Source organism: Mustela putorius, unplaced genomic scaffold, assembly GCF_011764305.1.
Source record: "Mustela putorius furo isolate JIRA1106 unplaced genomic scaffold, ASM1176430v1.1 tig00000592_pilon_pilon_pilon, whole genome shotgun sequence".
NCBI lineage: Eukaryota > Metazoa > Chordata > Mammalia > Carnivora > Mustelidae > Mustela > Mustela putorius.
The window spans coordinates 9,332,053-9,359,308 of record NW_025421426.1 but is presented as its reverse complement, the minus strand read 5'-3'; the positions used below and the strand labels follow the sequence as shown (position 1 = coordinate 9,359,308).

Sequence of the window (27,256 nt, the reverse complement as noted above, 5' to 3'; positions counted from 1 at the left end):
GCAGGCTCCCTGCTGAGCAGAGAGCCTGATGCAGTGCTCGATCCCAGGACCCTGAGATCATGACCTGAGCCAAAGGCAGCGGCTTAACCCACTGAGCCACCCAGGCGCCCAATATATAGAATGTTTTATGATCCCCTCACGTTCCCTCCCACCCCGTGCAATCTCTTTGCAATTAACCCCTTCTCCTTTCCTGGCGCTGGAAACAGCTGATGCATTTTCTGGTCCTACAGCTTTGCCTTTTCCAGACTATCATATAAATGGACTCCACAGTGCAGAGCCTTTTTTTTTTTTTTTTCCCAAAGGCTTTTATTTATTTATTCAAAAGAGATCACAAGTAGGCAGAGAAAGAAGAAAGGAAGCAGGCTCCCTGCTGAGCAGAGAGCCTGATGCAGGGCTCGATCCCACCACCCTGGGCTCATGGCCTGAGCCAAAGGCAGAGGCTTTAACCCACTGAGCCACCCAGGCGCCCTTGCAAAGCCTTTTGAATCTGGAATTCTTCCCCTTCACACAACGCATCTCAGGCATCTCAGATAAGCACATCTCAGCAGGCAGTAGTTTGTTTTCACTGCTGAGTAATATTTCACTACTGAAGTGAGTACGCTACTGTATGTTTCCTAATCATGGAATTACATCTGAACTGTGTTTTACGGTTTTGAATAAGGTTACCAAAAGCACTTGTGTGCAGGTTTTTGTGGGAATATAAGTTTTATTTCACTTGAGTAAATACCTAGGAGTGGGACTACTGGATCAGATGGTAATTGTATGTTTAACTTAATAAGAAACTACCAAACAGCTTTCCAAAGTAGTCATTTTTTTTAATATTCCTGCCAGCAGTGTGGGACAGGTCTACTTGCTGCACATCCTGGGCAGAACTTGGTATTGTTGGGTTATGTTTTTTAAATTAATTAATTTATTTGAGAGAGAGAGAGCATGAGGGGGAAAGAGAGAGAGAATCTGAAGCAGACTGTGCACTGAGTGTAGAGCCCGACACAGGGCTTGATTTCTCCACCGCGAGATCATGACCTGAGCTGAAACCAAGAGTCAGATGCTCAACTGACTGAGCCACCCAGGTGCCCCAGGTTGTGTTTTTAAAAAAGCCATTCTATGTACCTATACCTTTAAAAAAAAAAAAAAAAAAAAAAAAAAAAAAAAGCCATTCTAGGGGCACCTGGGTGGCTCAGTGGGTTAAGCCTCTGCCTTCGGTTCGGGTCCATGATCCTGGGGTCCTGGAATCGAGCCCACATCAGGCTCTCTGCTCAGCAGGGGGCCTGCTTCCCCATCTCTCTCTGCCTGCCTCTCTGCCTACTTGTGATCTCTGTCTGTCAAATAAATAAATAACACCCTTTAAAAAAATAAATAAATAAAAATTAAAAAGCCGTTCTAGTGGTATATAGTGGTACCTTACAGAAGTGTTGACGTTTCCCTAACAACTAATAATCTTGAGCATCTTTTCATGTGCTAATTTGCCATCTATTTATCTCCTCTGGTGAAGTGTTTGTTCAGGTCTTTGGCCCATTTTTAAAAAATTGGGTTGCTTTGATGTGCCTGGGTGGTTCAGTCATTTGGGTGTCTACCTCTGGATCTTGGCTGGGGTGTTGATCTTGGAGTCGTGGGTTTGAGCCCCAAGTTGGTCTCCACTCTGGGTGTGGAGCCTACTTTTAAAAATAATAAAAATTGGGGTTTTTTGGTACTATTATGTTTGAGAGTTCTTTATAAATTCTGGATCCCTTTGTCAGACATATGATTTACAAGTATTTTCTGCAGTTTCTGGTTTATCTTTTCATTTTCTTAACTGGCCTTTGAAGAGCAAATTCTTACTTTTGATAAAGTCCAATTATCAGTTTTTTAAATGGATTATGCTTTTGGTGTCGTGTCTAAGAAATATTTGTTTAGCCCCAAATCACCAAGTAAGTAATCACTTATTCCTGTGTTTTCTCCTCACCAATTTATAGTTTCAGGTTTTTATATTTAGGTCAATGACTCATTTGCATTAATTTTTTAAAAGATTTTATTTATTTATTTGACAGACAGAGAGAGTACAAGTAGGGGGAGCAGCAGGCAGAGGGAGAAGGAGATTCCCTACTGAGCAAGGCACCAGATGCGGGACTTAATCCCAGGACCCTGGAATCATGACATGAGCAGAAGGCAGACGCTTACCCAACTGAACTGCTTAGGCGTCCCTTGGATATTTATTTTGCATTAATTTTTATATATAGTATAAGGTATGAATCAAGGTTCTTCTATATGGATATCTAGTTATTCCTACATAATTTGTTGAAAAGACTGTCCTCTTTCCTTTGAATTCCTTTGTACTCTTCTCAACAGTCGGTTGACCATATACGTATGGATCTACTTCTAGATTCTGTTTCTTTGATTTATACATCTATCCTTTTGCTCATATCATACTGTCTGGATTCCTTTACAGTAAGCTTTATACTCTGTCTTGATTACTATAGTACTTTATAGTAACATGCAAAATTACATAGTGAGTTCTCCAACTTTCCTGTTTTTTTTTTTTTTCCAAGTTTATTTATTTAAGTAATCTATACGCCCAACAAGAGTGGCCTGCTGTTCTGACTGAGCCAACCAGGTACCCCTTCTGTTCTTCTCAAAATTGTTTTGGCTATCATGCTTCATTTGCCTTTCCTTATGAGTTTTAAAATCAGCTTGATGATTTCTATACAAAATCCTCCTAAGATTTTGACGTTGTTCCTTGGACTTTTTATTCTGAGTTATCCTTTCTTTTTTGGGCACATTTGCAGTTGAGTCATTTTTCTCAACATGCTTCCTGCCAATAAAATTTTGAGGCTCAAAGGCCTCTTTTAATTTTTCTCAATTATTTTTGTAAATTCTGAAATGATTATAGATCTGTAGGGAGTTACGAAGGTAGTACAGTTTCCTCCAAGGGTGGCACCTTACAACATATACAGTACAAAAACCAGGAAACTGACATTGTATAATCCACAGACCTGATTCAGATTTTAGCAGTTTTACATGCATTCACTCGTGTGTGTATGTTCTATCACCACTAAGATCTCCCTTGTGCTATCAACCCCTCTCCCTGCATCCATCCCTAATCCTTAGAAACCACTAATTTGTTTTCCTTCTCTATAATTTTGTCATTTCAGGAATGTTATGTGAATAGAATCATAGAGCATGTGACCTTTTGAGAGGGGCTTTTTTCACTCAGCATAATGCTCTTGAGTTCCACCCATGTTGTTGCTGTATCAATAGTTCCTTATAAACTTAAAAAATAACTATAGATTCACAGAAAATTCCAAGAAGATAAATGTATGGATGTCCTATGACCTTTCACTCAATCCCCCCCCCCACAATGGTAACATCTTACACAACTACATTATAATATCAAAACCACTTGTTGATCCATGTAACCACCACCACCACAATCAAGATGCAGAGCTGTGGTATCCTCAGGGTTCTTCATGCTCTATACCCACCCATTTTTCCTGCCACCCTACCCCCTGGCAACCCCTCTTCCTTTCTATAATTTTGTTATTTCAAGAATGTTCTATAAATGGAATCTTACAGTATGTAACATTACAAGTTTGGCTTTTTTTCACTCAGAATAATGCCCTCAATATCCACGCAGTTGTTGCATGTATCAATGATTTGTCCCCCCTCTTTTTTTTTGGATGAGTTTTATTCTACAGTATGGAATGTACCACAATTTGTTTAACTATTCATTCATTGAACAATATTTGAGTCATTGCTAATTTAGAGCTATTATAAAAGCTGCTGTGAACATTTATGTATAGGTTCTTGCACAGACATAGTTTTCATTTCTCTGTAGTAAGTGCCGAGGAATGCAATCACTAGATCATACAGTGTCTGTTTAGTTTTCTAGGAAGACACAAACTCTTTTCCATAGTGACTATATTATTTTACATTCCCACAAGCAACATATGTATGATCTGTTTTCTCTGCACCCTGACCTGCTTTTGGTATGGTCACTATTTTTTAAAACTATTCTAGTAAGTGTGTAGTGATATCTACACATGTAGTGTAGTGTAGTGTGGTGTAGATACACCTTGGTTTTAATTGGCATTTCCCTAATGGTTATTGATGTTAAACATTTTTTTTAAAGATTTTTATTTATTTATTTGACAGACAGTAGGTGGAGAGGCAGGCAGAGAGAGAGAGAGAGGAGGAAGCAGGCTCCCCACTGAACAGAGAGACCGATGCGGGGCTCGATCCCAGGACCCTGGGATCATGACCTAAGCTGAAGGCAAAGGCTTTAACCTACTGAGCCACCCAGGTGCCCCTATGTTGAACATATTTTAATGTGTTGTTTGCCACCGCTCTATCCTCTTTGATGAATTAACGGTCTTTTGCCCATTTTCTAATTGGATTATTTGTTTGCTGTTGAGTTTTGAGAGTTCTTTATGTATCTTAGATTTGAGTCCTTTGTAATATACTTGCTTTGAAATATTTCCCCCATCTATATGCCTTTAATTTCCTCTTTTGGTCTTATTTTGCTAAGTAGGACTTCCAGTACCATGTTGTGTAAAGGTGATGAGAACAGTCATCCTTGGCTTGATCTTATCTTTCATCAGTAAATATGATGTTAGCTGTAGGTTTTCTGTAAATACTCTTTATCAAGTTCAAAGTTACCCTCTATTCCTAGTTTGTTGAGAGTTTTTATAATAATGGACATTGGATTTTGCCTAATGTTTTTCTACATCAGTTTATATGGTCATGTGAATTTTTCTTCTTGAGTTCATTACTGTGGTAGATTATATTAATTTATATTTGAATGTTGAACTATGCCTGCATGCCTGAATAAATTCCACTTGTTTTTTTCTAAATTTTTATTTATGAGAGAGAGAGAGAGCGAGCATGAACGGGGGAGAGGCAGATGGGGAGGGAGAAGCAGGCTCCCTGCTGAGAAGGGAGTCAGACTCGGAGCTCGATCCCAGGACCCTGGGTTCATGACCTGAGCCAAAGGTAGATGCTTAACCATCTGAGCCAATCAGGCACCCCAAATCCCACTTGGTTTTGGTGTTTAATTTTTTTTGTTTATTTCTGGATTGAATTTTTGCTAATATTTTGTTGAAGATTTTTGTGTCTGTTTTTGTAAGGCCTCTGGGTCCTTTATACAGTACCTGTACTACCCTTGAACTGGTATAGTGTTACTTGAGAGTAGACTTAAAATAGTTGTAAATATATATTATAGACTGTAGGGAAATGACTGAATTTTTTTTTAAAAGAAGTGTAATTGATAGGCTAAGAAAGGCGAGAAAAATAGAATCACATAAAGTGCTCAAAATAAAATAAAGCAGAAAAACAGGGGAAGAAAGAAAAGGAAATATGGTGCCTGGGTGGCTCAGTCATTGGGTGTCTACCTTTGGCTCAGGTTATGATCCCAGGCTCCTGGGATCAAGCCCCAAGTCAGGCTCCCTGCTCAGTGGGGAGACTGCTTCTCCCACTTCCCCTGCTTGTGTTCCCTCTCTCACTGTCTCTCTCTGTCAAATAATTAAATAAAGCCTTTTAAAAAATAAAGAACAAGTACAACAAATAGTTATAAACATGATCAATGTTATGGCAGTTCTATCAATATTCACTTTAAGTGTGAATGGCCTGAATATATTCTAATTAAGAGACTGGAACTGTCAGAGTGGACAAAAAACCAAGACCTAATTATATGTTGTCTAAAAGAACCCCACTTTAAATATAAAGCCAAAGATAGTTTAAAAATAAAGGGATAGAAAAAGACATACCATCCTAACATTAATCAAAGGAAAGCTGGAGTAGCTATATCAACTTCAGGTAAAGCAGACTTCAGAACCAGAAACTTTATCTGGGATAAAGAGGATCATTAAATAATAAAGGAGTCCATAATCCAAGAAGACACAATAATCTTTAATATGTATGCCCCTAACAATAGAGTGTCAAAATATGTGAGGCAAAAACTGGTAGAACTCCAAGGAGAAATAGACAAATCCACCATTATAGTTGGAGACTTCAACACCTTTCTTTCAATATATATAAATCAAATGTGCAGAAAATCAGTAAGTATAGAGTTGAACATCACCGTCAGTGAACCTGATCTAACTGGCATTTATAGAATATTTCATCCACTAAACAGCAGAATACACATTCTTCTCAATCTCATATGGAACATTCATAACAGACCACATTCTGGGCCCCTAAAACACATCTTAACAGATCTAAAAGAATAGAAATCATACAAAGTATGTTCTCAAACCACAATGGCATTAAATTAAAGACCAATAATCATAGCTAGAAAAGTTCAAGATATTTGGAGATTAGACAATACACTACTAAATAACACATGAATCACAGAAGAAATCTCAAAAAAACCTCAAATATATTTTGAACTAGGGCATCTGGGTGGCTCATCCAGGTAAGTGTCTAGCTCTTGATATCAGCTCAGGTCATGATCTCGGGGTCATGAGATCGAGCCCCACGGAGGGCTCTGCTGTCAGCAGGGGTCTGCTTGAGATTCTCTCTCTCTGCCACTCCCCAACCCCCTCTGCGTGCTCTCTCTCTCTCTCTGAAAATAAGTAAATAAAATCTTTAACATTTTTTGAACTAAATGAAAGTGAAAATACAACTTATCTGAAGTGTAGGGTCAATGAAAAGAGGTTACATTACGTAATGATAACAGAGTCAAACCATGAGGAAGACAAAGCAATCCTAAATGTATAGACACCAAATTGAGTATTTTAGAGATGTGTTGAAGTCTCCAACTCTGGGAGTGGACTTGTCTGTTTCTCCTTTCGGTTCTCTCAATTTGGTGTCTATACATTTAGGATTGCTTTGTCTTCCTCATGGTTTGACTCTGTTATCATTACGTAATGTAACCTCTTGGTGATTTTCTTTTATCTGATTTTAAGATGGCAGATTCTGCAGTCTTTTGATTACTGTTTGTATGGCATATCTTTTTCAATCCTTTTATTTTCAACCTACGTATGTCATGATACTTGAAGTGAATTTCTTGTTGATAGCTTTTATTTGGGCCATTTTTTCATATGTTATTTTACAGGTCTCTCTCATTTTTAAATGATGTATTTAGGCCATTTCCTGTTCATATAATTATTTGTGTCTTAGCGCTTCCATTTGCCATTTTATTGTTTGTTTCCTCTGCTTTTCATTACTCTGTTCCATTTTTCCATCCTTCCTGTGTTACTCAAACATTTTTTAGGATTCCGTTTTTTATTTAATCTATGGTGTTTTCTTTCTTTCTTTAAGATTTTATTCTTTATTTTTTTAAAGCTTTTATGTATTTATTTGACAGACAGAGATCACAAGTAGGCAGAGAGGCAGGCAGAGAGCAGAGAGCCCAGTTCAGGGCTTGATCCCAGGACCCTGAGATCATGACCTGAGCCTAAGGCAGAGGCTCAACCCACTCAGCCACTCAGGGGCCCCAAGATTTTGTTCTTTAAAGTAATTTAAACTCACAACCCTGAAATCAAGAGCTGCATGCTCCATGGATTGAGCCAGCCAGGGGCCCTCTTTGGTCATTCTTTTAGGGTAGGTCTTCAGACAGCAAATTCTCTTAATATTTCTTTATTTGAGAATGCCTTGATTTCTTATTCCTCAAAGGTCTTCTCACTGGGTATAGCATGTCAGAGATAAACAAATTATTTAAAGTAGGAAAGACAGGGATGCCTGGGTGGCTCAGTGGGTTAAAGCCTCTTTGGCTCAGGTCATGATCCCAGGGTCCTGGGATCGAGAACCCGAATCAGGTTCTCTCCTCAGCAGGGAGCCTGCTTCCCATACCCCCTGCCTGCTCTCTGCTTATTTGTGATCTCTGTCTGTCAAATAAATAAAATCTTAAGAAAAAAAATACACTGTTGTAATAGGAAAAAGAACCCAGTGTGAACTGAAGTCAACTTTGATTTGTACAGAGATGACTCAGCATCTTAAGGAATTTGGGAATAGGGACGGATTGAGGGAGGTGCTATAGAGTTAAGGAAGTGAAAATTTACAGAAAGCAGAAAGGGGATATTGGGCCATGTGAAACCCATCTAGGTTTGCTAACTGGCACTACTGATGTTAGGCTCCTACCCTCCCACAGAGATGTGTATCTTGCTGTTGGCAGACAGGGGTCCTATCTTCAGGGGTTAGCGGGAACAAACAGTGAATTCATTTGGCAGTCTTGCATTTTCTCAGGCAGTCACTTTAAGAGGTCTGGGGTCATCCTAGGAATTAAGTCTTGAGCTGTTAAAAACTATGTTAGTGTTTGTTTAAATCTTTATAGACCAAGGTTAAGGCCTGGTCAAAAAGAGGGCTCAGAGGAGCCCGGGTAGAGCTTGGTCAAGGGGAGAGTCTTTGTCAAGCACTCTGGATTGACTGTGCTTTCCTTCACTGCTTCAAACTCTTGTGCTACTTTTGCTCTGGCCTCCATGGGTCATGAGAACCTGCTGCAACTGAACTGTAGTTCTCCTCTCCGTAAGACAGCATTTCTCTATCTCCGTAAGATAGCATTTGACTTGGGTTTTCAAAAGTTTGACTATGGTATGTGTCATCATGGATTCATTTGGGTTTATGTTAGAGATTCGGTCAGCTTTTTGATCCTGGAGGTTCAGGTCTTTGTTGAATTTGGGAAATTTTCAGCCATTATTTTCTTGAATGTTGTTCCAGCTTCACTTCCTTTTCCTCTCCACCTGGGACCCCAGCGACAGAAATGTTCAATCTTTTGTTACTGTCTTCCAGGTTCCTCAGGCTCTGTTGGTTCGTTCTTTCTTTCTTAATATAATTTTCTCTCTTTTTCAGATTGTGTATTTCTACTGTTCTCTCTTCAAATTCACCAATCCTTTCATACATGATCTCCATTCTTCTACTGAGCCTCTCCAGTAAGGTTTTTGTTGTTTTGCTGTTGTTTTAAAATTTGGTTTCTGTATTAATTTCCTAGACCTACCTGCTGTAACAACTGGCTTGACAGCTTAAAACTGTAGAAGTTATTTCACACAGTACTGGAAGCCAAGAGTCCAAAAATCAAGGTGTTAATTCTATCTGTAGGCTCTAAGGAAGACTCTGCCCCAAGGCTAACTAGCTTGTGGTGATTGCCATCAATCCCTGGTGTTCCTTGGCTGACAGACCTATCATCCTGGTATTTGCCTCCCTCTCTTATGTTGGTCTCCTTTGGGTATCTTTCTGTGTTTTCACATAGTCTTCCTATAGAAGAGACGAGTTATTGGATTTAGTGCCCACACTAATCCAGTATGACCTCATTTTACCTAATTATTTCTGCAAAGACTCTATTTCCAAATAAGGTTATGTTCTGTAGTACTGAATAGACATGAATTTTTAGAGAACGCTATTCAACCCAGCACAGTAATTTTTTCTTCAGTTCTAAGATTTCTATTTTCTTTATGTCTTCTATTTTTTTCCCGAGTTTTGTTAAATTTTTAAATTTATTTCAGGCATGTTTGTTGAAGCATTTTTATAGTGGCTATCTTAAAATCAGAGTCAGATAAAGCCAGCAACGCTGTGATCTGTTGGCATCTGTTGTTTGTCTTTTCTTACCCAAATTGAGATTTTCCTGGTTCAAGGTATGATGTATTATTTTCAGTTATTACCTAGACGTTTTGGAAGTTTTGTTATGAGACTCTGGGATCTCATTTAAATCTTCTGTTTTAGCAGGCTCAGATGACCTGGGCCAGTGAGACGGGGGGCACCAACTCTTTATCATCAGGTGAGAGTGAAAATTGAGGCTAGGTGCGTGACCCCACTCATACCACCCAGTAGGGCAAGGGCAGGTTTATTTCATTATGGCTGGGCAGAGATTGACATCTAGGCTCTACACTTGGCCTCCTTTATACTGGGGGAAGGGAGTGTTGCCTCATTATTGCTGGATGGGGATGGCAGCGTGGTTCTGCACATGGTCTCCTCTGACACCATGGAAATGGGGAGGGATTTTTGGGGAAGGGTACTTGTTACTGCTCGGCAGTGATGAAGCCGTCTCTCACCTGGTCTCCAAGCTCTCACACCACTCAGAGGTGAAGTGGGGGAGTTGCCCTGTTACCTTTTGTTACAGGACAAATATTGAAGTCTGGTTTTCCCCTGTTAGTCGAGGCTGGGAATGGTTTTTCCTCTAGTATTGCTGGAGTAGGACATTTAATGTGAGAAGATTTCTGTCTTGCTAGGGTGCCCCTTTCTCAGTCCTTTGACAAGAGAAAACAGGCTTTTCATGGGGACAATTTTTACCTGTGCCTATTTGGCATTTCCAGGTTGCAGTCTTCTCCAGACCCCAGCAAAAAGGAAACCTACTAGGTTTCCTGATTGATCTGCCTTCTTATGTTTGTTTGAGGTATAACGACCAGCATTTTAAGCTGTACTAAGTGGGATGGATAGAGAGGAATGCATCTACTCCGTTTCGTTCATGACCAAAAATCCTGTTTTTATTTTATACTCTCTTTATCCCTATATATCCAAGCTGGAGATGTTTCTCGATCTATAATCCTTTTAAGAACTTGTAGGTCACTCAATCTTATTCAGGGCACACTAATAGACAAAAGCCATGCCCACAATTTCTTTGAAATAAACCCTTCTCTGCATTAGGCTTCTGCTGGAATGGCTAAGGACAACTCCCCCAAGCTTTCTAGAACCCTTGTTGTTTGAGTCAAAGGATTAGTGAGGCACACCTATAATTTCTTTATCGATCTTTTATCTGACTGAATAGTACTCTGAGGCATTGCCTTTAATCTCCCTGAGATGTAAACTCAAGATTTTGTAGCCATAGTCTCAGTTTCATTTTTTTTTTTTTTAAGATTTATTTATTTGAGAGGGAGAGGAGAGAGAAAACACAAGGGAAGGGAGGGGCAGAGGGAAAGGGAGAAGCAGATTCCCCCGATGAGCAGGGAGCCCAACGAGGGCCTCCATCCCAGGACCCTGGGATCATGCTCTAAGCCGAAGGTTAAGCTTAGATGCTTAACAGACTGAGCCACCCAGGCGCCCCCTCAGTTTCATTTTTGGACCATGTTGTTTTGGATGTTTTCAATGCCCTGGATTTGAGGTTTGCTAGGAAACCACTTAATGTTATGATCATTTGCCATTTGGAGTGGCTGAGAATTTCGTAGCATGAAGTCCCAATTCCCTCAAATTCAACAATGCTTCCTTTGAGCTCTGGGTTTCTCTGCCTTGGCACTGCGGACACTCAGGGCAGGATGAGTGTTTGTGTTGGAGGGCAGGGGTGAGAGGGCCTGTCTTGTGCACTAGAGGATATTTAAGAGTATCTCTGGCCTCTACCAACTAGATGTCAGTAGCAGCCTTTCTATTCTGACAACCAGAAGTGTCTCAGACATTGCCAATGTCCCCCCTGGGAAGTAGCCTTGCTGTCACTTGGGAACTGCTGCTTTATTCCTTTCTCCCTGCTGGCATTTTACTGTCAGCAGCAAGAAGAAACTAGGTGGCACCTTGACCACCTTGCTTGGCAATGTCCGCAGCTCCATCACCCAGTTCATTGGGCACACTCCTTGCTCTCCTCTTTCCTGCCGGCACGGGTCTGCGAGGCTCAGGTCTGTTAACCTCTGGGTCCTGACATAATGAGCTTCCTCTTCCCACGGTTTCCAGGAGCATTTACCCACTTTCCCGTCTGTCCTGGCTGTGGCCTTATTAAAGGCTTCTCTCAGCAGCTTTTCCAAAGCCCTTTGACAGCACTCTTCTCTGTCTGTGGCCAGTTCTAACGCCACTGCTGCGCTCTGGAGCTGACACAGCAGCGCTCTACCCCAGTACCAAAGTCTCTGCACCATACCTATTGCCCTATTGCCACATGGCATTACACCTTAGCAGTTTGATACAAGGATTCAGTATCACAAAGGCTTTGGGCAGCAGGAATCCAGGAATGCTCTCCCTGAAATGGCTCTGCCCCAGTCTCAGTCTCTCACGAGGTTGCAGGCAAGCTGCTGGCCAGGACTGCGGTCCTCCCAAGGCACTACCAGGGCTGGTGGATCTGTTTCCCTGCTCACTCATGTCGTTTGCTGGCAGGACTTTGCTCTTTCTGGATGTTGGCCGGAATCTTCTCTTGCTTGCCACGTGGGCCTCTCCTCGTGGCTGTTGACAACATTGTAGCTGGCTTCCCCCAGAGTGACGGATCCAAGCAACAGAGGACACACACCCTAGATGGAAGCTGTGGTCTTTTGTTTTTTTTTAATCCTAATTTTGGACAGGATCCACCATCATTTCTTACTGCTCACCCGGAGTAACCTTGATTCAGTGTAGCAGAGGACTACACAAAGGTATGACTAACAAAAGGCACTGAGTCCTGGGGGCTATTTGGGTGGCTGGCTGCTGCATTTCAATTTCATTCAATTCAGGATATTTTTCTAATTTCCTTTTGGACTTCATTTTTGACTCATGAGTTATTGTGAAGTGTTGTATTTTACTTCCAAGTATTGGGGGTGTTTCCCAGGTATCTTTATTAGTTATATAATTATATTTCAATTCTTGTATAGTCATATCAACATTTTATATGATTTAAACTCTCTTAAATGTGTTGAGGTTTGTTTTGTAGCCTAAACCATGATGGATCTTGGTGAATGTTTTATGTGCAGTTGAAAAGAAAGTTTACTGTTGTGGGTAAAGTGTTCTAAAAGTGTCGGTTGGAACAAGTCAGTTGATAGTGTTCAGGCTTCCTATTATGCTCCTTTCTTTGTCCTGCCTACTTGTTTTATTGATTACTGAGAGAGCAATATTGAATTCTCTAACTGAAATATAGATTTTTCTCTTTCTATTTTAGGTCTATTGGTTTTTACTTCATCTATTTTTGAAACTCTGTTATTAGATGTAGTCACATTTATAATAGTGGAATCTTCTTGGTGAATTGAATCTTTTATGAATATCCCTCTTCATCATTGGTAATAGTCTTTTTGAAGTTTACATTTGTCTGGTATTAATACTGCCACTCCAATTTACTTTGATTACTGTTTGTATGGTATATCTCATTCCACTCATTTACTTTTTTTAAAAATTAATTTATTTGACAGACAGAGATCACTAGTAAGCAGAGAGGCAGGCAGAGAGAGAAAGGGGGAAGCAGGCTTCCCGCTGAGCGGAGAGCCCAATGTGGGACTCGATCCCAGGACCCTGAGATCATGACCTGAGCCGAAGGCAGAGGCTTTAGCCCACTGAGCCACCCAGGAACCCCTCCATTCACTTATTTTTAACCCATATATTTCTATATAGTTAATTGGGTTTCTTATAGACAGTACATTATTGCCTTTTGCTTTACTTCCCACTCTACTAGTCTGTCTTTCAACTGGTTGTCTTTCATTGACAGTTGGATTTAAAACATATATCCTGCTATTTGTTTTATAGTTAACATCTTTTTTTCCCCCTCACTTTTTCTCTTGTTCTTCCTTACTTTGGAATAATTACATTTTTTCAGGGAAAAACATCCATCTGTTGGGTACCAAAAATAGAGAATAAGACTTATTGCATTTGATCGAAACAGTTGATTACTCATAGCACACCAAGCAACATGAACAGTAGCACAGTTGTGTGTTCATTGGTTGGTTCCTTTGGCCCCAAGTCTGACAACTGATATGGTGGTCCCAGATGCACAAGACAGACACAGTGGGTTTACACTCTGGCTGAGGAGCCAGACCCAGAACTTTTATAGCAAGCAGTAAGCAAGCCTGCCTTGATTTGAGAAAGACATGATCTGATCTCTCAAGCTCTATAAACAATCAGCTTCCTAGGCAAGGGCCCATGTGAAAGAGAAGTCAGATCCTTGCGATCTTGACATAGTCAGTAAGACACATTGAACACAAAAAGGCTCAGGGAGGGGTGCCTGGGTGGCTCAGTGGGTTAAAGCCTCTGCCTTCGGCTCAGGTCATGATCCCAGGGTCCTGAGATGGAGCCCCGCATTGGGCTCCCTGCTCAGCAAGGAGCCTGTTTCCCCCTCTCTCTCTGCTTGCCTCTTTGCCTACTAGTGATCTCTGTCTGTCAAATAAATAAACAAAATCTTAAAAAAAAAAAAGGCTCAGGGAGAATGCCTCGCCATATTTTTATTATCCCACTTTGTCTCCATATTGGCCTGTTATTTATACTTTAAAAAAAATTTTAGTGGTTGCCCTTGCATTTACTATATATCTTCAATTAATCAAAGTCAATATTCAAATAATGTTATTACCACTTCTTACATAGCAGAGGGCCCTTCAACAGTCTATTTCCAGTTCCTTATCCCATCATTTTTATTGTTATTGTTATACATTTTACTTTAGTGTATGCTATCTATCCACAACCTATTGCTACTTGTTAAAATTGAAGTGTGGTGATATACAATTTTACATTAGTTTCAGATGTACAACATAGTCATTCAACAATTATATACATTACAAAATGCTCACCACAATAAATGTACTTACCATCTGTCACCACACAAAGTTATTGACTATATTCCCAGTGCTACACTTTCCATCCCCGTGACTTCTCACACAAAAGAGTAGTGTGTGGCCACTTTAGATAGTCAGTTGTCTTTAGATAGTCGGTTGTCTTTAGATAGTCAGTTGTCTTACAACGTGATTAAAAACAGAAAACTGTCTCTTCTATTTACCTTTATTCTGTTCATTTCCAGAGATCTTTACTTCTTTATGTAGATCTTTCTGGAGGCAGAAAAAATGTGATACCAGAGCAAAACCTGGATCTACATAAGGAAATGAACTTTCCTTACCCTTCTGCATGGAGGCCCCGTCTTCCTCCCACCTCACAAGTGGGCCAGTGCCTGCGTCCCATTTCTTCTTGGAGGCTCCTGTCCTTCTTTGGAATTCAGGTTAATTGGTTGCTCTGCAGCCTCAGCTCTCTGATGGGTTTGACGAAAGTTGTAATTTTATAGACTACCTAACAATTTTTTTAAAATTGTGATTAGTGTGGCAATGATGCACTTCCCAGCTTTCTGCATCCTGGATGGAAGCCAGAGTCTCAGCCATCTACTTTTCCATGGCTCCCTCCACTTCCTTTGCCATCTGCTCTGGAGGCTGCTACCTGGGTCTTTCTCTTGCCTGATGCCCTTCCAGCTTAGCCCCCTGAATTATCTCTAGCTTCGATGCTTTTCTCTTTCTACCCCTTCATGTGGCAACTATCAGACAAAGAGAAGGGATGGAGGTTCCAAATCTGTCACCATCTTGAAGACAGGTCAAAATAATCCTTGGAGTTCTGTCCCTAGGGATAAGCCCGGAACGGGGAGAGGAAGTGGCTTTGGGAGCTGAGCTCTCACCCACCATACTACTGAGCTGGCCTCATTCCTCTGTGCTAGGAAGTGGGACCAAGAATCTACTTCATCCATTAATGAGGAATAAGAATCCCACTGACTAAAACATTTCTTGGGAGATGAAAACTGCAACAGGACAGAAGGGGAACAGACTGGGAGCAGTGGTTACAAGCACAGCCTCTGGAAGCAGCCTATGTGGATTTGAATTCCATCACTTATTTGCTGTATGGCTTGGACAAGTCCCTTCACCTCTCCGTCTGTCAGTTTCTGGATCTGTCAAATGGAGATCATAATAGTATTTACCTCACAAAACTGTTAAGACAATTAAAAGTTAATATATACAAAGCACTTATAATAGCAACAGATATTCAACAAACTCTGTAGAAGTACTATTAGGGTGTACTTCCTATAATTTCAGAAATTCACGGAAGAAAACACTTTCCTCCCTTTCTCAGAACCCATTACAATCGAAACACCTAATGTTTATTGAGCATCTCCAAAGTACCCACATCCTGTACTAAGCATTTTATATGAATTATCTCATAAGTGGTGGGGATTAATTATTCCTACCTAATAAGTAAGGAAATCAAGGAACAGAGAAATTAAGTGTTTACACAGCTGGCTAGATGCAGAGCTAGGTTTGCAACCCTGGAGGGTCAGACTACCACGCCCGTGCTCTTAACCACTTGCCTCCCACAAACTAAACATTTTGCTTGTAACTTTTTGCTTTTTGCTTGCTGTATTTCTCTCACAGGGTTGTTTTGAGATCCCACTAACAATAGAAGAAGCAGTGCTTTGGCTATTTGTACAGGGCTGGTCCTCTGACAGGGAAGCCCGCATGTGTCATGGCTCCATCCCTTTGCACATTCCCATCCCCCCCCCCCCTTTCTCTGCTTGTTGAACTCATTTCTTGAAGACTCGGCTCAGATATCAGCACTTAGATTTCTATTCTAACAATGGAGGGATTTAAGCGGGGGGGGGGGGGCGTTTTGAACGCAGACTTGGTTTTGAAATGGTGACTGACTGCTGTGTGTTGTGGGGAGGAGAGGGGAGGGGAGAGGGATGGAATGTAGCAGGGCCAGAGCGAGTACGGGAAACCCAGATCCAAGGCTACCGGAGGAACCAAGGGAGAGAGGGTAGTGGAGTCGGCGAGGAATGGTGGATTGAAAAGTTATTTAGGGCAGAGAATCGACAAGGAATGGAGGAGTATTTAGCACAGGACAGGGAGGTGCTAAGGAGGAATTCTGGCTTGCTCGCGGATGCTTGTTGAGTGAATGAACGAATGACCCCATGGAAGAGGTATTCCCGACAGAAACCCCCGACCCCGTCCTGTTCCCCCGCGGCTTCTGGAGTTGTGAGCACAAGTGGATGGGTGGGAGGGAGGAGGAGAAGAATGGGCACAGAATCTCAGTACAGTAGCTGCCAGATTAGACACTTATGGCCCAGGTTTGAGCAGGAGGCGCGGAGAGGCGGGTAAGAGTTTCCTCTGTCGGCCCGCAGTCAGCACCTCGCCCCTCCACCCCCGCCACCCTGGACGCGCTGCGCCCCTGTTCGCGCCCTGGAGGACTTGGCTCCACGCCGGCGTCTCGGGGTGCGGCGCGACGGCCCACCCCTGCAGCCCTGACCCGCCCCGTCCGGGCGCCCACCCCGCCCAGCGCGCTGGAAGGCTGGGCGGCGGTTCGGTGCGGTCCCGGAGCCAGAATCCGGGGCTGCCGGGTGAGTCCCAGGGTCAGGCGGGCCCTCCGCCGCGGCGCACCTGCCCTGATGGGCGGCACCGGGTCAGTGCCCTCCCCGCTCCAGCGGGTCCCCTTCCCCGCCGCGCCTTCTCGCCCAAGGTGCGGGTGCGGGTGCTTTGTCGCGGGGCTGCCCGGGAGTCGCGAGCAGCAAGTGCGCGTGGGTCGAGAACCAGCGCGTATCCCCGCGGCGGGGCTGCGCGGCTGAGCGCGGTGCAGCAAGTGGATCTGAGCGTGCGGAGCCGAGCGCCCCGGCAGCGGGCGGAGTGCGGACGCGCGCGGCCAGCTGCGGGGCAACGATGCGCGCCGGGAACTTTTCGCCGGGCCTGGAAGTGCGAGCGGCCGCGCCCGAGGGGGCTCCCCGAGGCCGCCGGGAGGGAGGCGAGCGCGGGTGCCCGCCGCCGCCCCTCCCCCACTTCCGCCGCCCGCCGCTTCCTCGTTCCCGGCTCCCAGGGCCCGGCCGTCCCGCGGGAGCCCCGGCGGCGCAGCCCCACCCCGGCCGGCGCGGCTCGCTCCCACGCCCCCGCCGCCGTCTGGCCGGAGCCGAGCGACCGAAGCAGCGGGGGCGCGGGGCGCTGCAGGTAGGGGCTCGGCGGCGGGTGCGCAGAGGCGGCGGGCGGACCAGGGCCGGGGGCCGGCCGCACTAGCCGAACGCCCGGGAGCCCTCGGCTGCCTCCTCCCCCGGCCGCGGGGGCGCCCCGGCCCTTTTTAGGGAATTTTCTCGCTCCCGTGGACTCCAGGGCGGGTGGGGCGGAGAATGGCAGGGCGCTCTGCATTTGTGGGGCTCACCGGGCTCCCTTCTTCCAGCGCCTTTCGTCGCGTAAACAACTCCCTTCCTCTCCCCGGCCCTGGCTCTGCTACCTCCTGGGGACAGCCCCTCAGGTCTCGGGAGATGGATGGGGTTAGGGGGAGGGGGAGAGGGGGCGTCCTGGCACCCCCGGCCCGTGGGTGCCCCCACCCTCGTCCTCTTCCTCCCCCGCCGGGCCGCTGGAGCAGACGGCCCCAGGGGCCCCGGGTATTTTTAGCGCTGTGACCTGGGCGGCAGCTCGGAGAGCCTTTCCCAGGAATCGGCGTCAGCGCCTCCCTCCCCCGCGCTGCCAGCCGGCGGCCACCCGGTCTCAGCACACTGCCTTTGGCCCTGACTGGCCCAGTTGGGTTTGAATCCCTCGCCGTCCGCAGCAGCGCCTTGTGGCGCGGGCCGGGGTCTCCGACTCGGAGTCCCAGGAATCGAGGGAGGCAGGCTAAAGAGGATGACGAGTTGGTCCTCAAGCCAGATGCTCCCTTGCCTCCGGTGATGGGCTCAGAGCGCGCCGCCGGAAGGAGATGGAGTGAATGCAAGTGGATGTATAGGGCCTGGGCTGGCCCAGAGCTCTGGTGTTCTGGAAAGCTCTCCGCAAGAGAGACCCCCGGGGTCCCCAGGGGGCCTGGTCTAAATTGGACCCAGGACCCGCCCTTCCAATTGCTACTCACTGACTAATGGGGATAGAAGCCTGAGATGTGTCAGGGGAGAGAGGTGCTCAAATAAAGGGCTGGGGAGTAGGGAGAAGAAAGAGATGGGGGTGGGGGGCCGGCTCGGAAGAGCACAGTGTCCGGGCTTTACATTTTACAGAGCACCTGCTCCAGCAACTGCTGGGTTGTGTTTGAGGCAGGTAGCACTAGTAAGTCATTTTCGGATGGGAAGACTGAGGCTGGAAAGATGATTTCCTTAGGGGCAGAGCTGAGTCTGGAAGTCAGGTCTGTGACTTCAGAGCAGGGTTTGGAGGGGATGGTGGTGATGGGGTGTGGGCGGGAGAGGGGCTGCTTTAGTCTGTGGGTTTGGAAGGCTGGGCATGAACCAGAGTTGCAACACTTGAGCACCCTGAGATCCCCATCTGACTGTCTTCCATGGCCTTCTGAGGGGAGGCTGGGTGTGTTGGAAGTGCCTCCCTCTTTGAGGCTGGACCAATCCTTCCAACCCCTCTCACAAGGTCATGATAGTGAGACTTGGCTGTTGGCCCCGTTCCCTGAATACAGAGGAGCTTCTTCTGCCGTGCCTGGAACCAGCATCCCCTTTGTGGGGCCAGGCTCAGCCCTGCCTCTCTCTGAGACTCGAAGTTTGTAGTAACAGACTTTCTTTCAAGGGAGGGAAGGAGGTGGCCAAGTGCGGTGGCGTCCAGGCTGCCACGCCGGGATGCTGGTTGCAGAGAGGTTCCCCGAGCCCAGGCTCCCGTTGTGTTCCTGCTCAACTTCGTAGCTGAATGTGCTCTTCCACCTTCCAGGAGCTGACATGGACCCAAATCCTCGGGCAGCCCTGGAGCGCCAGCAGCTCCGCCTTCGGGAGCGGCAGAAATTCTTTGAGGAAATTTTACAGCCGGAGACAGAGTTTGTCTTCCCCCTGTCCCACCTGCATCTCGAGTCACAGAGACGTAAGCTCTGAGTCCTGGGGAGAGGGACTGGGGTGGGGTGGGGGGATAGGTCTCATAGGTCCTGAATCCTGGGAACCTCCTCCCTTTGTTTTTCCGGCCCTCGAGACTCCTGTCTCTGGACCTGACATATATCCTTGACCATTGGAGGGGTTCTGGCCTGCCTCCTCCTGACTTGTCCCCTTCTTGATCTGCAGCCCCCATAGGTAGTATCTCCTCCATGGAAGTGAACGTGGATGCCCTGGAGCAGGTAGAACTTATTGACCTTGGAGACCAGGATGGAGCAGATGTGTTCTTGCCTTGTGAGGACCCTCCACCAGCCTCCCAGACGTCTGGTATGGCCTTTGGCTTTGAGGACTTGGGCTCCAGTTAGCCAGAACCGGGTGGCAGGCTCTGGAGTGAGGCTGCAAGGCAGGGCTGGGGAAGTGTACTCGTAGGGGCTGGGAATGTGTGTTTCTTTCTTTTTTTTTTTTTTTAAGATTTTATTTATTTATTTGACAGACAGAGATCACAAATAGGCAGAGAGGCAGGGAGAGAGAGAGGAAGGTAAGCAGGCTCCCCGCTGAACAGAGAGCTGGATGTGGGGCTCGATCCCAGGACCCTGGGATCATGACCTGAGCCGAAGGCAGAGGCTTTAACCCACTGAGCCACCCAGGTGCCCCAAAATGTATGTTTCTACCAGTGAAACAGCTGTCTGTTTTGATTTTAGGGAAGTTGATCCCAAGGAGAACTGCGTGACAGATTTCCAATCTAAAATTTCTGGGAATGCCCCAGCCCCATTTAGGCTTTGTTAATTTTGCGTTTGTGAAATTAATCTGATTAATTAATGTAATTAAAATAATATAAAATATAAATTTTTATATTAGCTAACTTAAGCCATCTTAGTCCTCTTTTATGAGTATTTACTGAGCACTTTTTTTTTTTTTTTTTTTAGGTTGCTAATACAATGGTCCATTAGCTCAACCCTTACAATGTCCTATTAGGGCAGGTGGTATTATCCCGATTTTATAAAGGAGGAAATTAGACTCAGACATTGTCATACAGCCAGAAAGTGGAAAGGCTGGGTTCAGACCATGGTTGTGTCAGTCCGAAGACCATCTTTTGAGCCAGTAAGATAGATATTCTCTTATTTAAACTGCTGCTCCTTGTAGATGGCCTATTGCAAGCCAGATATTCTATACTCATTCTTCGTTTTATCCTCAAAACTCTTCTGGAATATAGGTGCCTATCACATTCTTAGAGAAGATTCAGTCTTTGAGGGGGAGAATGACTTGCTCATAGCCCCTGGGTAGCAAGTAGGTGACATCGGTAGAGCTTGAACTCGGATTGATCGACCTGACTCTAGGGCCTAGACATGGTGTAGTGAAGTAGAAGGAACTGGGAGTCCAGAGACCTGGCTCTTTGTGGACTGGCTCAGTGGCTGGTCACTCCCCTGCCCTTCTCTGGGCTTCAGCCTCTCCTGGCCAGACCATCTCCGAGAGTGCCCTGAAGCCCTGTCTGTGGCCCTGACCATCGCTTCTTTCTGGGCAGGGCTGGATGAGCACCCAGAGGAGTTGAGCCTTCCAATGCCGACGCCTGACAGGACTGCATCCCGCACGTCCTCGTCATCTTCTGACGACTCCACCCACCTGCACAGCCCAAATCCCAGTGACGGCGGGGCGGACACGCCCTTGGCACAGTCTGATGAGGAAGAGGATGGGGCTGATGGAGGGGCAGAGCCTGGAGCTTGCAGCTAGTGGTGGGCTCCATCTACAGACTGACCGAGCCGGCTCTTCTCCACAGGAGACCGTAGGCCCAGCCAGAGCCCTTCGGAGAAGACCAGACTCTTTACTTGCAGTCGGCACCAGGGGGAGGCAAGGACAGCGGGATAACGCACCTCTCTGGGAATTAACTGTCCTGCTTCCCTGCTAACCTTTCCTGCTACAACCCTCCCACCAGTTTTTGGCTTCCCCCTGAGGTAGGGCTTACAGGCGAGGAGATGGGACATGAGGCAGGACAAGATGCTACTGCTCTCCCTAGCACCCGTCCCTCCCCACACTATCCTGCCATCTTCTGATAGTGTCTCCTAAACCAGTGTCTCTAAGTGGCCGTGAGCTCCTTAGCATGCCCTGAGTAGTGGTACTCCAGCTGTCCTGCTCCCCCACATCCTGTTTGGGAAAAGGGCACAGTATAAATAATAAAAAAGAATCCACCAACCGTTCCCCTTCATGTGTCATGTTACAGAGATCTCAGACCCACTCTGTCTAACCAACACCATCCCTCCAGCTCTTCAGGAAATAGGTCTTGAATACATGTGCCGGGCATTTGGAAAATAGTTTTTTTTTTTTTTTCAGATTTTATTCATTTATTCAACAGAGAGAGAGATCACAAGTAGGCAGAGGCAGGCAGAGAGGAGGGGGAGGCAGGCTCCCTGCTGAGCAGAGAGCCTGACGTGGGGCTTGATCCCAGGACCCTGGGGTCATGACCTGAGCTGAAGGCAGAGGCTTTAACCCACAGAGCCACCCAGACGCCCCTGGAAAACAGTTCTGAACAAGACAGTCTGCACCTCTGCCTTCAGGACCTGACTCTCTCTCTGGCGGAGAAAACCAAGTAAACGCCACGGTTCACGGGGTAATCAGTAGCATGATGAAGAACAACTCTGGTATCAGAAGATAGCTCATCTGGCCCCCGAAGAGCTGATTTTTAAGCTGAGATCCAGAGGTTGAGTAGGAGTTTGCCAAGTGGGGGCTGTAATCCCAGCAGAAAGAGCAGCCTGGGTAGACGGTAAATGGAGAGAAATAGCTCTGAGGAACTGAGAGACGTTCAGCAGGGCTGCCCTGTTGCAACTGGGGACAAGAGGTAGGTGAGAGAGGGGACACTGACCGAGGTTACTCGTGAAATACTTGGAAGCCTATATCAAGTTTCAATTTGGCTGCTAGTAAAAGGTTTAAGAGGCTTAATTTATTTCCTCACATTAAAGAAGTCCAGGGGTGCCTGCGTGGCTCAGTGGGTTAAAGACTCTGCCTTCAGCTCAGGTCATGATCCCAGGGTCCTGGGATCGAGCCCCACATCGGACTCTGCTCAGCGGGGAGCCTGCTTCCTCCTCTCTCTCTCTCTCTCTGCCTGCCTCTCTACCTACTTGTGATCTCTGTCTGTCAAATAAGTAAATAAAATCTTAAAAAAAATAAAGAAGTCCAAAGTGCAGGGCTGTGTGGCTGCTCCAAGGTCCTTTTTGGCTCTTTTTGCTCAGCCGTCCCAGCCACAGGGCTCGAATTCCCTTTGACGGCGGCTCCCGTCTGAGGTAGCTCTTGAAGCTTTGCCCATCGTGTCCTTGAAACCGGGAGAAAGTGGGAGAGAAACTGGGGATGGGCAAAGCACAACCTGCTGTCGATTTCCGCTTCAGGACGCGTCCTTGGAAGTTCTAACCAGTGGCGTCCACTTTCATCCCACTGACCAGAGCTTGCTAACGGGAACAACGTCTCACAGATGTTTTATAGACACAGGGACACAACATTACCTGGAAGAAAGAAAATTCTGGCCTTTGGAAAGACAATAAGCTTTTTGAGTCAGTGCATCTGATTTCTGACTACCTTTCAAACCTCTCAGAAGCACCGTGGCTACTGGAGAGGTCGGGATGGGCCTTTAGTAGAGCATGCTGCTGTCTTGATAAAAATCAGGGTTATGTTTCTAAGGAACAAGAGGACAATAGTCTTTGGATAGGTAACTGGCACTTGACATGTTAGAGGCCACGTTAATGAATCTGAACTTTATGGGAACTAATGAAGGACTACAGGTGGTTGCATTGGCTTGTTATAAAGGTAATTCTGGCCACGGTGTAGGGAATACGCTGGAAGAGGACAGGCTCAGGATAGACACCTAACATAGGACTCCCGTGCGAGAGATAAATGGTAATGATCAGCTTGACTGGGTTGAGGCAGGCTATAAAAAATAAATGACATTCATTCTATAAATATTTATTAAATTAAATGTCAATGTTAAACATCTGTAAGACACAGAGTGAGGAATGTAGAGTGGAAAAAAGAAAGTGCCGCTTTTATGGGAGTCGAGTCTAGTGGGGGTCCAAGTGCAAAACTGCAACTCTGACCAGTGCGAGGAAGGAATTAATAACCTATTAAGAGGAGTCATGGGGCATTGCCCTTGAGAAAATAGCATCTGAGCTGAGCCCTGAAGGATAAGGAGTCAAGGAAGGGGAGTGAGGGAGGCAGGGGGGATTGGGGGAGGCTCCTCATGGAGTGCTGCCTGGAGAGCACCAGCCTGGATGCCTGGGAACCAGGAGTGGGTGGCAGCCAGCTACATAGCGGGGTAACGGACTAGCACGGAGGTGGGCGGGTTGTAGAAAGGTGGAAGGAACGGAGAGAGAGATTTAGGGGACAGGTTCCAAAAGATTTGACAGGTAGGTGAGAGGAAGAGGTCAGGGTGCCACCATTGTTTCTCCCTTGTGCAACAGGATGATGTGGAGAGTTGTTCTCCCACATGGGGAGTGCAGGGCAGAGCCAGGTCTTGGAAGAAGGTCGCACATTTGGTTTTGGCCATGGTGAGCTTGAGGTGCTTCCGAGACCTGCAGGAAGACACGTTAGGCAGGCACTCGGAGTGTTGGATTTAGAGAGGATTAGGCTGAGAAAATAAATAGAGGGGAGCAACCAGTGTGTAGGTGGTAAGTGAGAGAGAGTGTGCGTGCCCAGGGAGGGAGGGGGAGTGGAAGGAGAAAGGAGAGTTCTAGGACCCAGCCTGGAAGGGCGGCTAGTCATTTCTCACATCAGAAGAAAGAAACCATTCCACCTCCCTTTGTACATCAAACACAACCCATGGGATCAGTGGCCTTCAGCCTAAATCCCAAAGTTCTTTGTGCCACCCAGGCTGAGTGAGTGACAGGGCCTGCAGTCTTCCCGTAGTCCCAGCCTGCTTCCACCCCTGTAGGAGGCCATGGTAAGTGACAGCTCTGAAGTGCTTTTCCTAGCGCTGGTGAGAAACTTGTGGGAGTTTTGTGCTCCTTTTGTCTAAAAGCCTCTGTGTCCAAGTTGAGATCATCTACTAAACTGGGCCGGGGCTTAGTCTCGTGTGAAACTTTGCAGTTTTTCTGGGTTGCTTTTGATTTTGCTGCACATAAAAGACATGGCCCTGCCCTTATTCCTTCTCCCTGCCTTTGGAGTAGCAAAGCTCAACCACCTGTCTGACTGTGGCTGAGCCTTCTCTGGGCTGCAGCCTGTGAAGTCCGTATCTCTGCTCTACCGGGCTTCTCAGCTCCCAGGATCACCCTATTCCCCTCCAAGGCAAATGACGGGAAGCTAGACGAGCTTGGTTGCTGTCAATATGTCAACAAATCTCTTAGTACTCCAGGCACATGATGCTAAGATCTGTGAGGTTTGGGGCAGGGTGCCTGCCTGGGGACAGGGATCTCCAGTTGTCTGGAGAAGCAAAATTGTATGTGAGCCTCTGGGGAGCTTCCAGGTCAGCTTCCATGAGCCCCAGCCCTGCCTGGAAAAGTCTAGGGTCAGCGGAGACCCCAGGACCACTTCCTGCTTGGACAATGATCTCTTCTTCTGCCAAACCACAGGGGCTTGGCCAGCCTTCAGAGCCAGCAGCTCCAGCTGACTGTTTCTTGAGGCCACGCAGTGCCCCTGGAGAGGAGAGGATGATCTGGAGCCAGCTCTGAGGCAAGCAGCCCAGCTTTCAGTCTCCAAGCCACAGTGTGGCTATTGTGGGCTTGTCACAGACTCTGGGGAGGAGGGAAGAAGACAGACTCATCCCTTAAAATCCTATCTGTGGAGGAAATAGGAGGGACCACAGCTTGGGAGAAGATTCCCTGGAAGGTGCACACTGTAGTCCCTAAAGAATGCACAGAACCTGACATTGGGAACAGCATGGCAGTGTGGGGACAGTATGAACTGTGCTGTGACTTGTTCATCCACACATTCTTGAGCACCTGGTCTGTGCTGGCCTCCTTGCTTAGGCAACAGGAATACGAAGGTGGCCAGGAGCTCTCCCAGGAGTGGATGTGGCCACAGATAACAGAAAGAGAACACGGACTGTAGCAGAAGTGCACAGAAAACTGCAAAACAGTACAAAGTCTGGAGGCGGCTGGGTCTTCAGTGATGGGGACAGGCAATTTCAAAAGAAGACAAAGCATAAAAATATAAAATAATCATAATGATGGCAGCTCCTCTTTTTTTTTTTTAATTATTGTTATTATTTTTTGAGGTCGATAGAATAAACTCTAGTCCTGGCTCATGACGGACTGTGATCTTAGGCAACATCTGAGTTTCTATAGCTGTTTTCCCATCTGCAAAATGGAGATCAAAATGGAGAACACCTCCAAGAACTGTTTGAGTCAATGATGGTCAATATTATTAAGTACTTACTACATTCTAGGTCCTACATATACATAATTTCTAGTCCTCACAACAACGCTGAAAGGAGGTTCATCCATTTTACAAAAGAAAAGCGATCCTCAGATTGCTCATGCTCCTGTGGATTAGAAGCTGGTCTGGGGGGTTTTCTGACATCTGAACTCATGGCCTTTATTCCATGTTGAGTGGGAGAAGAACACTAGTTGGAAGTAGAATGAGGGCATAATGACAGGAAGATATTTTTTGACACTTCTTCTTTGGTTGGTTGGGGTATATCTCAGCAGACCTGTCCAAAACCAAATCTGACTCTTTGTAGAAGTATGGTTGTGAGTTTTACCAAGAGACAATGAGCAAAATACTTCATGAATGTGTTCCTCGTAGGGCAGCTGGAAAACCCAAAGAAGGAATTTAACATCGGAACTCCACCAACTCAGTATCAAGACAAACAAGCTAATATAAATCGTGGGGGATACAAAAAGATTTCAACTCTTCACAAGAGAAAATATATGTATGGCCAATAAGCATATGAAAAGATGCTCAACATCATTAGGTACCAGGGAAATGCAAAATAAAATCACAGTAAGATACCACTACATATACCATAGGGCTCAACCAAAACTCTGATATATGGTGGGTGCAAGTATAAAATGATACATTTTGGGGAAAAGATCTGGCAGTTACTTAAAAAGTTAAACATTATCTATGACCTTTAACCACTCCTAACTATTTACCCAATGGACAATAAGGTATACAGCAACCGACTTCAAAATAAAGACTTGAAAGAATTCAGGTGTTGATCATCAGGAGAATGGATAAACTAAGGTATATTCTTACAATGTGAAAACCACATAGCAATAAAGAGAAACTGCTGATACAAGCCAGAACACGGATGTTCTCAGAAACATTATTCCTGTGAAAGAACTCTTACACAAGAAAATACACGTTCTATATGATGGTTTCACTCACATGAAACTCTAGAACAGATTATTATTTTTTTAAAAGATTTTATTTATTTGACAGAGATCACAAGCAGGCAGAGAGGCAGGCAGAGAGTGAGGGGGGAAGCAGGCTCCCTGCTAAGCAGAAAGCCCAATGCGGGCCGGATCCCAGGACCCCGGGAGCATGACCCAAGCCGAAGGCAGAGGCTTTAACCCACTGAGCCACACAGGCGCCCCTAGAACAGATTATTTTGTGGAGAAAAATCGATAGTGATCGCCTCTGGAAGGTAGGAGGGGCCAGGGGTCGGCTGGCAATGGGCATTAACCAACTTTCTGGGGTTTTAGGAATGTTCTATATCTTGATAGGAGTTTGGTTTACACGGGTGTATGCTTTTGTCAGACTCCGTGAATGTGCACTTTAGAGTTGCGCATTTCGTCGTGTGTAAAATTTACACCAAAATGTAAACAAACATTAAGCTTTCTTTAGTGACATGCATGTCGAAATATTTAGGGGAGAAATGTAATTATGTCTGCAATTTGGCATGTATCAGCACATAAGAGGAACTGAGGGACTTACAGACCAAAATGTGATAAAGCCAGTATAGTAAAATGTTCATGGAGGAGTCTATGTGACGGGGAA

General features: G+C 45.7%; 2 protein-coding genes across 2 annotated transcripts in view; both read left to right on the top strand.

Moving 5' to 3' along the window:
* Positions 1-19,318, top strand: part of SYS1 (SYS1 golgi trafficking protein) — a 37,055-nt gene extending 17,737 nt beyond the window's left edge. The window contains exon 3 of the mRNA XM_013053258.2: positions 19,188-19,318. Coding sequence (XP_012908712.2) covers positions 19,188-19,194 — 7 coding nt within the window. The 3' untranslated portion in view covers positions 19,195-19,318. The remainder of the gene's footprint in view (positions 1-19,187) is intronic.
* On the top strand, positions 19,196-21,527 carry DBNDD2 (dysbindin domain containing 2). Its single transcript, XM_013053260.2, has 3 exons — positions 19,196-19,334; positions 19,529-19,666; positions 20,862-21,527. The coding sequence occupies exons 1-3, from the start codon at positions 19,196-19,198 to the stop codon at positions 21,065-21,067; spliced, it is 483 nt and encodes a 160-aa protein (XP_012908714.1). The 3' UTR covers positions 21,068-21,527.
* Positions 21,528-27,256: the final 5,729 nt, after the last annotated feature.

Coding starts and splice junctions, on each gene's coding strand:
- DBNDD2 (XM_013053260.2), top strand. CDS start 19,196: ATGGACCCAAATCCTCGGGCAGCCCTGGAGCGCCAGCAGCTCCGCCTT. Junction 19,335..19,528: donor GCATCTCGAGTCACAGAGAC/GTAAGCTCTGAG, acceptor CTTGATCTGCAG/CCCCCATAGGTAGTATCTCC. Junction 19,667..20,861: donor ACCAGCCTCCCAGACGTCTG/GTATGGCCTTTG, acceptor CTTTCTGGGCAG/GGCTGGATGAGCACCCAGAG.